General features: G+C 42.0%; 1 protein-coding gene and 4 long non-coding RNA genes across 5 annotated transcripts; 1 reads left to right on the top strand and 4 right to left on the bottom strand.

Moving 5' to 3' along the window:
- The first annotated feature begins 574 nt into the window (after nt 1-574).
- Nucleotides 575-1,298, top strand: LOC125378698 (cold and drought-regulated protein CORA-like). Its single transcript, XM_048394641.1, has 2 exons — nt 575-653; nt 934-1,298. The coding sequence occupies exons 1-2, from the start codon at nt 617-619 to the stop codon at nt 1,143-1,145; spliced, it is 249 nt and encodes an 82-aa protein (XP_048250598.1). The 5' UTR covers nt 575-616; the 3' UTR covers nt 1,146-1,298.
- A 767-nt stretch (nt 1,299-2,065) lies between these two features.
- LOC124149557 lies at nt 2,066-3,011 on the bottom strand. The gene is made up of 3 exons (XR_007220479.1): nt 2,916-3,011; nt 2,419-2,639; nt 2,066-2,210 (listed from the first exon to the last, which is right to left on the bottom strand). It is a non-coding gene; the product is annotated as an uncharacterized LOC124149557 (long non-coding RNA).
- A 2,109-nt stretch (nt 3,012-5,120) lies between these two features.
- On the bottom strand, nt 5,121-6,066 carry LOC125378821. Its single transcript, XR_007220524.1, has 3 exons — nt 5,971-6,066; nt 5,474-5,694; nt 5,121-5,265 (listed from the first exon to the last, which is right to left on the bottom strand). It is a non-coding gene; the product is annotated as an uncharacterized LOC125378821 (long non-coding RNA).
- Nucleotides 6,067-8,193: 2,127 nt separating this feature from the next.
- Nucleotides 8,194-9,139, bottom strand: LOC125378819. Its single transcript, XR_007220523.1, has 3 exons — nt 9,044-9,139; nt 8,547-8,767; nt 8,194-8,338 (listed from the first exon to the last, which is right to left on the bottom strand). It is a non-coding gene; the product is annotated as an uncharacterized LOC125378819 (long non-coding RNA).
- Nucleotides 9,140-11,251: 2,112 nt separating this feature from the next.
- Nucleotides 11,252-12,197, bottom strand: LOC125378818. Its single transcript, XR_007220522.1, has 3 exons — nt 12,102-12,197; nt 11,605-11,825; nt 11,252-11,396 (listed from the first exon to the last, which is right to left on the bottom strand). It is a non-coding gene; the product is annotated as an uncharacterized LOC125378818 (long non-coding RNA).
- Nucleotides 12,198-13,286: the final 1,089 nt, after the last annotated feature.

Below are 13,286 nucleotides of genomic sequence, written 5' to 3'. Positions count from 1 at the left end.
GCATGGGGATGCGGCGCACCTTTCCAAATCAGATTAATTAACCAGATGTTTAATTTCTACATCAACTACACTTTTTTCAATTTTACTTTTTCTCAAGCGTTTGAACTTTTGCATTAATCTCCCGCCACGATCTCCGCATGTCCTAATATAGATATGGCCCAGCTTTTAGGTGTTGTCTGTTAGGGAGAAATTACTTTGTGTCCTTTGTTCAAATTAAGTTTGTTATTGTTATCGAATACATGCCACAGAGACAATTGAAATAGTTCTTGTACCGACAAAAGGTAAGAGGGTATGGTGAAGGCCAGTCTAATGGTAATTGATAAAGGGGGTTGAACTACATGTATGTGTAAAACGAAAACATTTAGCCGACAGCAAATCACCACATGCATCGCTTGCGGGATATTAATAGGCTTCCTTGGAGCTCTGCGGTGTGCTTGGTGTGTAGCTAAAACCACTGTGACATCCCCACAAGCGTTACAAAGCAGTTTATGCAATAATATCATTATGATATATTTTTTCTACCATTTCCGCGATCGCGAGGTATATAAGTTCGTAAAAAACTGGCAGCTATCAGTTTTTTCCTTTCGCTTACCAAAGAAGGACATTACGATACAATATGCAGTTCTCTAACTTCGCCGCACTTCTTGGCCTTGGTGAGTATTATCATTCTGTTGTCATGCTATATCAGTTTAAATGGTATTAGCTGTCCGAAATAAAACGCTGGAAAGTAACATGTCCCATGCAATCTTTAAAATGGAGTTGTTTGTGTGTGATATGACAGTATTGTAACTCCAAATCCTATATTCCAACAGCGTAAAAGTGTTGATTTCACAGGAAAGTGTGTTGCTTCAAGTTTCAAGCAACATCCTCCTCAACATCTACTATATAAAGTGTAATGCTTTATACATGGGCGTGTCTTTGTTTATTTTCCAGCTCTGGCAGCCGTTTTGGGTTTGGCTAGTGCTCACGGTCATGGTGGCCACGGACATGGTGGTCATGGACATGGTGGTCACGGACATGGAGGTCATGGACATGGACATGGTGGTCACGGTCATGGAGGACATGGTCATGGTCACGGAGGTCATGGTCACGGAGGTCATGGTCACGGAGGTCATGGCCACGGAGGACACGGTCACCACGGATGAAGCTGCCGAGACGTTGGGTTTGATATCCTAAGTACACAGTCACATGAGAATCTGGATGCTGGGAATCCACTGTGTAGTCGATAACCTATTGTATTGATTGTGATTCGTGTATCATCATTGCCTCAAAGAATTAAAACATCGATCTGACAATTATGCTACTGTTTGTATTATTCATTCTCTTCTATATGGATGCTAGAATGACTACAGAACTAAAGCAATTGTGCAAATAAAATAATACTTAGTGCATGTACATAACAGCCCAAGTGACAGACGTAGGTTTAAGTCTGACAGCAAGAGAGTATGGTCTGAGATATGATAAGACGACACATCCTTGTTTCGTGCATGCTATAAAATCCACTCCCCGAAACACCATGGCTCATGTCATCCAAAATGCCGTAGTGTTTAACTGCAGCTATAAAGCAACTTAGGATAGAGGTAGTAATCAGTCCAATTCTGCACAACGCCTGCTCTATGGCATGTCCCAACTACTTTCAACTGGTACGTGCGTCGGGTCTCTCAAATGTGCCACTGAGTCATATATATCTTGTATCAACCCACATACTTAGCAAGGATTCGTCGTCATTTGATGGTATTAACCTAATATGCACACCATTGTCGATATGCATTGAATTTATCATATGGACGCGGGAGGCGCTATCAGCTATCAAGATAGCAAATGTGTCAGTAGGCTTGTTTGTCTGTTAGTGTTTGTGTGAGAGAGAGAGAGAGAGAGAGAGAGAGAGAGAGAGAGAGAGAGAGAGAGAGAGAGAGAGAGAGAGAGAGAGAGTCCATGATAAACCAGTGTGCATATGAATCATTCCTCATACCAATTTGGTAAGAGGTAAATGTATTGGCGGCCAGAGCATTCTCACTTAAGCCCAGTGATCCCCGTACACAATAAAAGAGAAGATAATGTGTAATCAGATTTAACACTTTGGAGTGTATTTTTATTCAGAGGTCTGGTCAAACAAAATACAAGATCATCATGTTTTACATGAGTTGTTGTTTCCCCGTTGTCCAGCAGCAGTGGAATAAAAAACAAGGGCTTTCTCGTGACACATCTTTCTGAAATGAAGAATAGGCCAAAGTTATCAGGCATGTCATTTCTACTAAAATTTGCAGAGGACATTGCCTCCGAGATATATACTTTATGTTTACAGAAACAAGTATTCCCGAGGAAAGAGTTCATCCCGTCAGGCGTTAATTGTTCTTTGGAAAATACAGTTAAGAACGTTTGCAACACAACCATTGTGAGATCTAACCGTCTACCTACCAGCTGCTATGTTTATCCATGGTGCCCATTTCCTCCATGGCCGCCTCCATGTCCTTTGCCCCCGTGTCCGCTACCATGGCCTCCGTGTCCCTTGCCCCCATGGCCACCACCATGACCTTTGCCGCCATGACCCTTTCCACCTCCATGACCGCCTCCATGACCATGACCATGACCACCACCATGACCCTTGGCCATGCTGGTTCCGAACACTGCAGCAAGAACTGTCAGAAAGAGAAAACACAATACATTATTTGCGACGCTGATAATGTGTACTGTTCAGGCTAGTTAAAAGCAATTATTAAGACGTAAACACAGTCACATCGCGTTAATAAAATGTTGACAGTTGGAGTAGATGGCATATCATATTTAGGTTTCCTATATAGATTGACAGTGACTGTCAAGTAACTTTTCTCACAAATGATCTGAACTTTCAGCCAGGCGATTATACAGCGTGACTAGTGTAGATTTACATTTAGGCACCAACGAGGTATGCTCACCTGCTACAAGGAGCACTGCGACTTTAAGAAAATGCATATTTGATGGTTCTGATGAATGCAAACCTCAGAAAACGTAAAGTTACCTTCTGCACGTTCTCTTTTATAGAGGTGTAACAGCATGTTCTGTGCATGCATGGGGATGCGGCGCACCTTTCCAAATCAGATTAATTAACCAGATGTTTAATTTCTACATCAACTGCACTTTTTTCAATTTTACTTTTTCTCAAGCGTTTGAACTTTTGCATTAATCTCCCGCCACGATCTCCGCATGTCCTAATATAGATATGGCCCAGCTTTTAGGTGTTGTCTGTTAAGGAGAAATTACTTTGTGTCCTTTGTTCAAATTAAGTTTGTTATTGTTATCGAATACATGCCACAGAGACAATTGAAATAGTTCTTGTACCGACAAAAGGTAAGAGGGTATGGTGAAGGCCAGTCTAATGGTAATTGATAAAGGGGGTTGAACTACATGTATGTGTAAAACGAAAACATTTAGCCGACAGCAAATCACCACATGCATCGCTTGCGGGATATTAATAGGCTTCCTTGGAGCTCTGCGGTGTGCTTGGTGTGTAGCTAAAACCACTGTGACATCACCACAAGCGTTACAAAGCAGTTTATGCAATAATATCATTATGATATAATTTTTCTACCATTTCCGCGATCGCGAGGTATATAAGTTCGTAAAAAACTGGCAGCTATCAGTTTTTTCCTTTCGCTTACCAAAGAAGGACATTACGATACAATATGCAGTTCTCTAACTTCGCCGCACTTCTTGGCCTTGGTGAGTATTATCATTCTGTTGTCATGCTATATCAGTTTAAATGGTATTAGCTGTCCGAAATAAAACGCTGGAAAGTAACATGTCCCATGCAATCTTTAAAATGGAGTTGTTTGTGTGTGATATGACAGTATTGTAACTCCAAATCCTATATTCCAACAGCGTAAAAGTGTTAATTTCACAGGAAAGTGTGTTGCTTCAAGTTTCAAGCAACATCCTCCTCAACATCTACTATATAAAGTGTAATGCTTTATACATGGGCGTGTCTTTGTTTATTTTCCAGCTCTGGCAGCCGTTTTGGGTTTGGCTAGTGCTCACGGTCATGGTGGCCACGGACATGGTGGTCATGGACATGGTGGTCACGGACATGGAGGTCATGGACATGGACATGGTGGTCACGGTCATGGAGGACATGGTCATGGTCACGGAGGTCATGGTCACGGAGGTCATGGTCACGGAGGTCATGGCCACGGAGGACACGGTCACCACGGATGAAGCTGCCGAGACGTTGGGGATTGATATCCTAAGTACACAGTCACATGAGAATCTGGATGCTGGGAATCCACTGTGTAGTCGATAACCTATTGTATTGATTGTGATTCGTGTATCATCATTGCCTCAAAGAATTAAAACATCGATCTGACAATTATGCTACTGTTTGTATTATTCATTCTCTTCTATATGGATGCTAGAATGACTACAGAACTAAAGCAATTGTGCAAATAAAATAATACTTAGTGCATGTACATAACAGCCCAAGTGACAGACGTAGGTTTAAGTCTGACAGCAAGAGAGTATGGTCTGAGATATGATAAGACGACACATCCTTGTTTCGTGCATGCTATAAAATCCACTCCCCGAAACACCATGGCTCATGTCATCCAAAATGCCGTAGTGTTTAACTGCAGCTATAAAGCAACTTAGGATAGAGGTAGTAATCAGTCCAATTCTGCACAACGCCTGCTCTATGGCATGTCCCAACTACTTTCAACTGGTACGTGCGTCGGGTCTCTCAAATGTGCCACTGAGTCATATATATCTTGTATCAACCCACATACTTAGCAAGGATTCGTCGTCATTTGATGGTATTAACCTAATATGCACACCATTGTCGATATGCATTGAATTTATCATATGGACGCGGGATGCGCTATCAGCTATCAAGATAGCAAATGTGTCAGTAGGCTTGTTTGTCTGTTAGTGTTTGTGAGAGAGAGAGAGAGAGAGAGAGAGAGAGAGAGAGAGAGAGAGAGAGAGAGAGAGAGAGAGAGAGAGAGAGAGATAGAGAGAGTCCATGATAAACCAGTGTGCATATGAATCATTCCTCATACCAATTTGGTAAGAGGTAAATGTATTGGCGGCCAGAGCATTCTCACTTTAGCCCAGTTATCCCCGTACACAATAAAAGAGAAGATAATGTGTAATCAGATTTAACACTTTGGAGTGTATTTTTATTCAGAGGTCTGGTCAAACAAAATACAAGATCATCATGTTTTACATGAGTTGTTGTTTCCCCGTTGTCCAGCAGCAGTGGAATAAAAAACAAGGGCTTTCTCGTGACACATCTTTCTGAAATGAAGAATAGGCCAAAGTTATCAGGCATGTCATTTCTACTAAAATTTGCAGAGGACATTGCCTCCGAGATATATACTTTATGTTTACAGAAACGAGTATTCCCGAGGAAAGAGTTCATCCCGTCATGCGTTAATTGTTCTTTGGAAAACACAGTTAAGAACGTTTGCAACACAACCATTGTGAGATCTAACCGTCTACCTACCAGCTGCTATGTTTATCCATGGTGCCCCTTTCCTCCATGGCCGCCTCCATGTCCTTTGCCCCCGTGTCCGCCACCATGGCCTCCGTGTCCCTTGCCCCCATGGCCACCACCATGACCTTTGCCGCCATGACCCTTTCCACCTCCATGACCGCCTCCATGACCATGACCATGACCACCACCATGACCCTTGGCCATGCTGGTTCCGAACACTGCAGCAAGAACTGTCAGAAAGAGAAAACACAATACATTATTTGCGACGCTGATAATGTGTACTGTTCAGGCTAGTTAAAAGCAATTATTAAGACGTAAACACAGTCACATCGCGTTAATAAAATGTTGACAGTTGGAGTAGATGGCATATCATATTTAGGTTTCCTATATAGATTGACAGTGACTGTCAAGTAACTTTTCTCACAAATGATCTGAACTTTCAGCCAGGCGATTATACAGCGTGACTAGTGTAGATTTACATTTAGGCACCAACGAGGTATGCTCACCTGCTACAAGGAGCACTGCGACTTTAAGAAAATGCATATTTGATGGTTCTGATGAATGCAAACCTCAGAAAACGTAAAGTTACCTTCTGCACGTTCTCTTTTATAGAGGTGTAACAGCATGTTCTGTGCATGCATGGGGATGCGGCGCACCTTTCCAAATCAGATTAATTAACCAGATGTTTAATTTCTACATCAACTGCACTTTTTTCAATTTTACTTTTTCTCAAGCGTTTGAACTTTTGCATTAATCTCCCGCCACGATCTCCGCATGTCCTAATATAGATATGGCCCAGCTTTTAGGTGTTGTCTGTTAAGGAGAAATTACTTTGTGTCCTTTGTTCAAATTAAGTTTGTTATTGTTATCGAATACATGCCACAGAGACAATTGAAATAGTTCTTGTACCGACAAAAGGTAAGAGGGTATGGTGAAGGCCAGTCTAATGGTAATTGATAAAGGGGGTTGAACTACATGTATGTGTAAAACGAAAACATTTAGCCGACAGCAAAACACCACATGCATCGCTTGCGGGATATTAATAGGCTTCCTTGGAGCTCTGCGGTGTGCTTGGTGTGTAGCTAAAACCACTGTGACATCACCACAAGCGTTACAAAGCAGTTTATGCAATAATATCATTATGATATAATTTTTCTACCATTTCCGCGATCGCGAGGTATATAAGTTCGTAAAAAACTGGCAGCTATCCGTTTTTTCCTTTCGCTTACCAAAGAAGGACATTACGATACAATATGCAGTTCTCTAACTTCGCCGCACTTCTTGGCCTTGGTGAGTATTATCATTCTGTTGTCATGCTATATCAGTTTAAATGGTATTAGCTGTCCGAAATAAAACACTGGAAAGTAACATGTCCCATGCAATCTTTAAAATGGAGTTGTTTGTGTGTGATATGACAGTATTGTAACTCCAAATCCTATATTCCAACAGCGTAAAAGTGTTAATTTCACAGGAAAGTGTGTTGCTTCAAGTTTCAAGCAACATCCTCCTCAACATCTACTATATAAAGTGTAATGCTTTATACATGGGCGTGTCTTTGTTTATTTTCCAGCTCTGGCAGCCGTTTTGGGTTTGGCTAGTGCTCACGGTCATGGTGGCCACGGACATGGTGGTCATGGACATGGTGGTCACGGACATGGAGGTCATGGACATGGACATGGTGGTCACGGTCATGGAGGACATGGTCATGGTCACGGAGGTCATGGTCACGGAGGTCATGGTCACGGAGGTCATGGCCACGGAGGACACGGTCACCACGGATGAAGCTGCCGAGACGTTGGGGATTGATATCCTAAGTACACAGTCACATGAGAATCTGGATGCTGGGAATCCACTGTGTAGTCGATAACCTATTGTATTGATTGTGATTCGTGTATCATCATTGCCTCAAAGAATTAAAACATCGATCTGACAATTATGCTACTGTTTGTATTATTCATTCTCTTCTATATGGATGCTAGAATGACTACAGAACTAAAGCAATTGTGCAAATAAAATAATACTTAGTGCATGTACATAACAGCCCAAGTGACAGACGTAGGTTTAAGTCTGACAGCAAGAGAGTATGGTCTGAGATATGATAAGACGACACATCCTTGTTTCGTGCATGCTATAAAATCCACTCCCCGAAACACCATGGCTCATGTCATCCAAAATGCCGTAGTGTTTAACTGCAGCTATAAAGCAACTTAGGATAGAGGTAGTAATCAGTCCAATTCTGCACAACGCCTGCTCTATGGCATGTCCCAACTACTTTCAACTGGTACGTGCGTCGGGTCTCTCAAATGTGCCACTGAGTCATATATATCTTGTATCAACCCACATACTTAGCAAGGATTCGTCGTCATTTGATGGTATTAACCTAATATGCACACCATTGTCGATATGCATTGAATTTATCATATGGACGCGGGAGGCGCTATCAGCTATCAAGATAGCAAATGTGTCAGTAGGCTTGTTTGTCTGTTAGTGTTTGTGAGAGAGAGAGAGAGAGAGAGAGAGAGAGAGAGAGAGAGAGAGAGAGAGAGAGAGAGAGAGAGAGAGAGAGAGAGAGAGAGAGAGAGAGAGAGAGAGAGAGTCCATGATAAACCAGTGTGCATATGAATCATTCCTCATACCAATTTGGTAAGAGGTAAATGTATTGGCGGCCAGAGCATTCTCACTTTAGCCCAGTTATCCCCGTACACAATAAAAGAGAAGATAATGTGTAATCAGATTTAACACTTTGGAGTGTATTTTTATTCAGAGGTCTGGTCAAACAAAATACAAGATCATCATGTTTTACATGAGTTGTTGTTTCCCCGTTGTCCAGCAGCAGTGGAATAAAAAACAAGGGCTTTCTCGTGACACATCTTTCTGAAATGAAGAATAGGCCAAAGTTATCAGGCATGTCATTTCTACTAAAATTTGCAGAGGACATTGCCTCCGAGATATATACTTTATGTTTACAGAAACGAGTATTCCCGAGGAAAGAGTTCATCCCGTCATGCGTTAATTGTTCTTTGGAAAACACAGTTAAGAACGTTTGCAACACAACCATTGTGAGATCTAACCGTCTACCTACCAGCTGCTATGTTTATCCATGGTGCCCCTTTCCTCCATGGCCGCCTCCATGTCCTTTGCCCCCGTGTCCGCCACCATGGCCTCCGTGTCCCTTGCCCCCATGGCCACCACCATGACCTTTGCCGCCATGACCCTTTCCACCTCCATGACCGCCTCCATGACCATGACCATGACCACCACCATGACCCTTGGCCATGCTGGTTCCGAACACTGCAGCAAGAACTGTCAGAAAGAGAAAACACAATACATTATTTGCGACGCTGATAATGTGTACTGTTCAGGCTAGTTAAAAGCAATTATTAAGACGTAAACACAGTCACATCGCGTTAATAAAATGTTGACAGTTGGAGTAGATGGCATATCATATTTAGGTTTCCTATATAGATTGACAGTGACTGTCAAGTAACTTTTCTCACAAATGATCTGAACTTTCAGCCAGGCGATTATACAGCGTGACTAGTGTAGATTTACATTTAGGCACCAACGAGGTATGCTCACCTGCTACAAGGAGCACTGCGACTTTAAGAAAATGCATATTTGATGGTTCTGATGAATGCAAACCTCAGAAAACGTAAAGTTACCTTCTGCACGTTCTCTTTTATAGAGGTGTAACAGCATGTTCTGTGCATGCATGGGGATGCGGCGCACCTTTCCAAATCAGATTAATTAACCAGATGTTTAATTTCTACATCAACTGCACTTTTTTCAATTTTACTTTTTCTCAAGCGTTTGAACTTTTGCATTAATCTCCCGCCACGATCTCCGCATGTCCTAATATAGATATGGCCCAGCTTTTAGGTGTTGTCTGTTAAGGAGAAATTACTTTGTGTCCTTTGTTCAAATTAAGTTTGTTATTGTTATCGAATACATGCCACAGAGACAATTGAAATAGTTCTTGTACCGACAAAAGGTAAGAGGGTATGGTGAAGGCCAGTCTAATGGTAATTGATAAAGGGGGTTGAACTACATGTATGTGTAAAACGAAAACATTTAGCCGACAGCAAATCACCACATGCATCGCTTGCGGGATATTAATAGGCTTCCTTGGAGCTCTGCGGTGTGCTTGGTGTGTAGCTAAAAACCACTGTGACATCACCACAAGCGTTACAAAGCAGTTTATGCAATAATATCATTATGATATAATTTTTCTACCATTTCCGCGATCGCGAGGTATATAAGTTCGTAAAAAACTGGCAGCTATCCGTTTTTTCCTTTCGCTTACCAAAGAAGGACATTACGATACAATATGCAGTTCTCTAACTTCGCCGCACTTCTTGGCCTTGGTGAGTATTATCATTCTGTTGTCATGCTATATCAGTTTAAATGGTATTAGCTGTCCGAAATAAAACGCTGGAAAGTAACATGTCCCATGCAATCTTTAAAATGGAGTTGTTTGTGTGTGATATGACAGTATTGTAACTCCAAATCCTATATTCCAACAGCGTAAAAGTGTTAATTTCACAGGAAAGTGTGTTGCTTCAAGTTTCAAGCAACATCCTCCTCAACATCTACTATATAAAGTGTAATGCTTTATACATGGGCGTGTCTTTGTTTATTTTCCAGCTCTGGCAGCCGTTTTGGGTTTGGCTAGTGCTCACGGTCATGGTGGCCACGGACATGGTGGTCATGGACATGGTGGTCACGGACATGGAGGTCATGGACATGGACATGGTGGTCACGGTCATGGAGGACATGGTCATGGTCACGGAGGTCATGGTCACGGAGGTCATGGTCACGGAGGTCATGGCCACGGAGGACACGGTCACCACGGATGAAGCTGCCGAGACGTTGGGGATTGATATCCTAAGTACACAGTCACATGAGAATCTGGATGCTGGGAATCCACTGTGTAGTCGATAACCTATTGTATTGATTGTGATTCGTGTATCATCATTGCCTCAAAGAATTAAAACATCGATCTGACAATTATGCTACTGTTTGTATTATTCATTCTCTTCTATATGGATGCTAGAATGACTACAGAACTAAAGCAATTGTGCAAATAAAATAATACTTAGTGCATGTACATAACAGCCCAAGTGACAGACGTAGGTTTAAGTCTGACAGCAAGAGAGTATGGTCTGAGATATGATAAGACGACACATCCTTGTTTCGTGCATGCTATAAAATCCACTCCCCGAAACACCATGGCTCATGTCATCCAAAATGCCGTAGTGTTTAACTGCAGCTATAAAGCAACTTAGGATAGAGGTAGTAATCAGTCCAATTCTGCACAACGCCTGCTCTATGGCATGTCCCAACTACTTTCAACTGGTACGTGCGTCGGGTCTCTCAAATGTGCCACTGAGTCATATATATCTTGTATCAACCCACATACTTAGCAAGGATTCGTCGTCATTTGATGGTATTAACCTAATATGCACACCATTGTCGATATGCATTGAATTTATCATATGGACGCGGGAGGCGCTATCAGCTATCAAGATAGCAAATGTGTCAGTAGGCTTGTTTGTCTGTTAGTGTTTGTGAGAGAGAGAGAGAGAGAGAGAGAGAGAGAGAGAGAGAGAGAGAGAGAGAGAGAGAGAGAGAGAGAGAGAGAGAGAGAGAGAGAGTCCATGATAAACCAGTGTGCATATGAATCATTCCTCATACCAATTTGGTAAGAGGTAAATGTATTGGCGGCCAGAGCATTCTCACTTTAGCCCAGTTATCCCCGTACACAATAAAAGAGAAGATAATGTGTAATCAGATTTAACACTTTGGAGTGTATTTTTATTCAGAGGTCTGGTCAAACAAAATACAAGATCATCATGTTTTACATGAGTTGTTGTTTCCCCGTTGTCCAGCAGCAGTGGAATAAAAAACAAGGGCTTTCTCGTGACACATCTTTCTGAAATGAAGAATAGGCCAAAGTTATCAGGCATGTCATTTCTACTAAAATTTGCAGAGGACATTGCCTCCGAGATATATACTTTATGTTTACAGAAACGAGTATTCCCGAGGAAAGAGTTCATCCCGTCATGCGTTAATTGTTCTTTGGAAAACACAGTTAAGAACGTTTGCAACACAACCATTGTGAGATCTAACCGTCTACCTACCAGCTGCTATGTTTATCCATGGTGCCCCTTTCCTCCATGGCCGCCTCCATGTCCTTTGCCCCCGTGTCCGCCACCATGGCCTCCGTGTCCCTTGCCCCCATGGCCACCACCATGACCTTTGCCGCCATGACCCTTTCCACCTCCATGACCGCCTCCATGACCATGACCATGACCACCACCATGACCCTTGGCCATGCTGGTTCCGAACACTGCAGCAAGAACTGTCAGAAAGAGAAAACACAATACATTATTTGCGACGCTGATAATGTGTACTGTTCAGGCTAGTTAAAAGCAATTATTAAGACGTAAACACAGTCACATCGCGTTAATAAAATGTTGACAGTTGGAGTAGATGGCATATCATATTTAGGTTTCCTATATAGATTGACAGTGACTGTCAAGTAACTTTTCTCACAAATGATCTGAACTTTCAGCCAGGCGATTATACAGCGTGACTAGTGTAGATTTACATTTAGGCACCAACGAGGTATGCTCACCTGCTACAAGGAGCACTGCGACTTTAAGAAAATGCATATTTGATGGTTCTGATGAATGCAAACCTCAGAAAACGTAAAGTTACCTTCTGCACGTTCTCTTTTATAGAGGTGTAACAGCATGTTCTGTGCATGCATGGGGATGCGGCGCACCTTTCCAAATCAGATTAATTAACCAGATGTTTAATTTCTACATCAACTGCACTTTTTTCAATTTTACTTTTTCTCAAGCGTTTGAACTTTTGCATTAATCTCCCGCCACGATCTCCGCATGTCCTAATATAGATATGGCCCAGCTTTTAGGTGTTGTCTGTTAAGGAGAAATTACTTTGTGTCCTTTGTTCAAATTAAGTTTGTTATTGTTATCGAATACATGCCACAGAGACAATTGAAATAGTTCTTGTACCGACAAAAGGTAAGAGGGTATGGTGAAGGCCAGTCTAATGGTAATTGATAAAGGGGGTTGAACTACATGTATGTGTAAAACGAAAACATTTAGCCGACAGCAAATCACCACATGCATCGCTTGCGGGATATTAATAGGCTTCCTTGGAGCTCTGCGGTGTGCTTGGTGTGTAGCTAAAACCACTGTGACATCACCACAAGCGTTACAAAGCAGTTTATGCAATAATATCATTATGATATAATTTTTCTACCATTTCCGCGATCGCGAGGTATATAAGTTCGTAAAAAACTGGCAGCTATCCGTTTTTTCCTTTCGCTTACCAAAGAAGGACATTACGATACAATATGCAGTTCTCTAACTTCGCCGCACTTCTTGGCCTTGGTGAGTATTATCATTCTGTTGTCATGCTATATCAGTTTAAATGGTATTAGCTGTCCGAAATAAAACGCTGGAAAGTAACATGTCCCATGCAATCTTTAAAATGGAGTTGTTTGTGTGTGATATGACAGTATTGTAACTCCAAATCCTATATTCCAACAGCGTAAAAGTGTTAATTTCACAGGAAAGTGTGTTGCTTCAAGTTTCAAGCAACATCCTCCTCAACATCTACTATATAAAGTGTAATGCTTTATACATGGGCGTGTCTTTGTTTATTTTCCAGCTCTGGCAGCCGTTTTGGGTTTGGCTAGTGCTCACGGTCATGGTGGCCACGGACATGGTGGTCATGGACATGGTGGTCACGGACATGGAGGTCATGGACATGGACATGGTGGTCACGGTCA

Source organism: Haliotis rufescens, unplaced genomic scaffold (assembly GCF_023055435.1).
Source record: "Haliotis rufescens isolate VD_foot unplaced genomic scaffold, xgHalRufe1.0.p SCAF_13, whole genome shotgun sequence".
Taxonomy (NCBI): Eukaryota; Metazoa; Mollusca; class Gastropoda; order Lepetellida; family Haliotidae; genus Haliotis; species Haliotis rufescens.
Note: the sequence above shows the minus strand (reverse complement) of the source record. Positions and strands in the feature narration are given on the sequence as shown.